The 2267-nt window shown below is 39.6% G+C and overlaps 1 protein-coding gene across 1 annotated transcript in view; it reads right to left on the bottom strand.

The window, feature by feature from the left end:
* The window catches only part of actn2b (actinin, alpha 2b), a 22685-nt gene that overhangs the window by 8990 nt on the left and 11428 nt on the right, over positions 1-2267 (bottom strand). The window contains 6 exon segments of the mRNA XM_036215604.1: positions 658-808; positions 1073-1220; positions 1294-1524; positions 1645-1737; positions 1967-2052; positions 2155-2236. Of these exon segments, the coding sequence (XP_036071497.1) occupies positions 658-808; positions 1073-1220; positions 1294-1524; positions 1645-1737; positions 1967-2052; positions 2155-2236 (791 nt within the window).

Raw genomic sequence — 2267 nt, 5'->3', positions numbered from 1 at the left:
TAAATTTAGCTTATGACTTTCAACGTCATAAATATACGACTTTAAATCTCGTAAATTTACGACTTCTAATCTAATAAATTTAGAACTCTGAGTCTCATACATTTACAACTTTAAATCTCATACATTTATGAGATCAAAAGTTGTACATTTACTAGAAAAAAAATCATAAATTTAGCCGATGATTTTTAAAGTCATTAAAATATTACTTTTTCTCATAAATTTATGACTTTGAATCTCATAAATTTATGATTTTGAATCTCATAATTTACAATATTAAAAGTAATAAATTTACAAGAAAAAAGTCATAAATTTAGCCTATGACTTTTAAAGTCATAAATATATGACTTTTTTCTCGTAAATTTACGAGATTTTAAGTCATAATAAAAATATATATATATATATAAACTGGCCCTAATACTCCGTCATATAATAGAAATTGGTCATACACAAAAATATATTTTCCCCAAATTATAAATGTGATTGCATTAATGTAAAGTTATATACATATATTTTTTATTAGTTATTTCTGTGGGTATTGAGTCAAATTCATGTAATTTAAAATACAAAAAGGGACAGCTGGATCCCTCATTTTTCTTGTTCTAGATCTTCATGTACTTATATAGTGTCTTTGAAAGTGACTTCCAAAGGGGTTCATACTTGAGTTCCTGAGCAATGGCAGCAATTTGCTCCACTCTGTCCTGGTGAGCTGCCAAGTCGCTCTCAAAGGCCTCATGTTTTCGAAGCAACGCTCGGATTTCTGTCAAGGTGGCTGTTTCATAGTCCTTCTGGGAAAGGATCAGTTCTTTACCTGAATGTCAGATCCAAAAAAAGGAAAAACAAAGAAATAATAGGTTGAATCAGATCACAGACCGTATTTGGTCAATGTTAAAGTTGCAAACCATGACTAGCTGATTGCACTGGACAATCTTGATGTCAGGAAGGAGGAAAAAGCAAAATAAACCTTCAGCTTTATAGAAACACGGAGGAGAAGGCTGTGATGAATGTAGATAAACACTGTAATCAGATATCGCAATCAACAGATTCGTAAACAAAGCAATTAGAGGCAACTGACCACTGGCCCAGTTCTCATGGTTGGTGGCTTTTTGGCGAAACTTCTCCGCCAGGTGGTCCACCCTCTCCAGCCGGCGGATCTCCGTAAGAAGCCATTCCTCAAAGCCTTTCTCCGCCTGCTCCAGGCCCTGCCACGCACTGGCTATGTCCTTTGAGAAACAACGGAAAAGGAACGGTCGCTGAGGTGGATCACTAGAGAAGTACAAACTCCTTTGGACTTACAGAAACCATCTTTCCCTCAGAGGGCATGAAAGCAGGCCGATTGCTGATGCGCAGCTTGGTCTGCAGGGTGTTGAAGTTAATTTCCAGCTGGCACTTCTCCTGCACTTTCGGGGGTTTGTGCATGCGCCGGTAGTCCCTGAAGTCTTCCAGCTTCCGCTGCATCTCCGACTTGGTCTTCTCCGGAGTCCTGTTCTCCAGCCAGGGGGTGGTGCGCCGAATCCACTCCAGGAGCTGGAAAAGGTCACGGGAGGGGCAACTAACTAACCAATTTTTCCTACAGATATCTTAAAATTTTAAGGGGTTTGTTAGAGAAAAAACTAAATTAACGAGCTGTTTTTAAATGAGGTTCACCTCACTGGCCAGTCGCTCATATTCCTCCATCATCTTCTCATTCTCCTGGTTTACACCCAGCACTTTGCAGATCCGGTTGGCAGCCGTCTCCGCCTGATTGCACAGCACATAAGCATAATGTTAAATCGGTGGGGTAAGACGGCGGAGCATGCTCCCGGTAATCTGTTGTGATTGCAATCCCAAAACCCATTATCTTCCCGGCATGTTTGCTGATCACTTATACCATCTCCGAATCGGAGTGACAATAGTCTGACTGTGACCTCATACAACACGTTTTACAGGAAAAAGAGATTGGTGTCCATGTGTAAATGCGTCCTCTTACCTGCTCAGCTCCAGCAAAAGCGTGGTAAAAGCATGACACGTAGGTCATGATGGCTCTCTCATCAGGCTTTGGGGTGTTAATAATATCTACAAACAAAGAGCATGTACTCTTTTTTTCAGATACTTCAGAAAAGACAAAAAAAACAGAAATTATAGAAGTTTTTTTTTCTCTTTGACAGAAAATATTACCTTCAGCATCCAGCATTTTAGGAATGTCCAGGTGTTTTTCGGCTATGTCAAACGCCAGGTTCAAGTTCCCCAGAGGATCATCCTAGAACCACACACAACTTTCTTTGTACATC

This window comes from Oryzias melastigma, linkage group LG15, assembly GCF_002922805.2.
Source record: "Oryzias melastigma strain HK-1 linkage group LG15, ASM292280v2, whole genome shotgun sequence".
NCBI lineage: Eukaryota > Metazoa > Chordata > Actinopteri > Beloniformes > Adrianichthyidae > Oryzias > Oryzias melastigma.
Note: the sequence above shows the minus strand (reverse complement) of the source record. Positions and strands in the feature narration are given on the sequence as shown.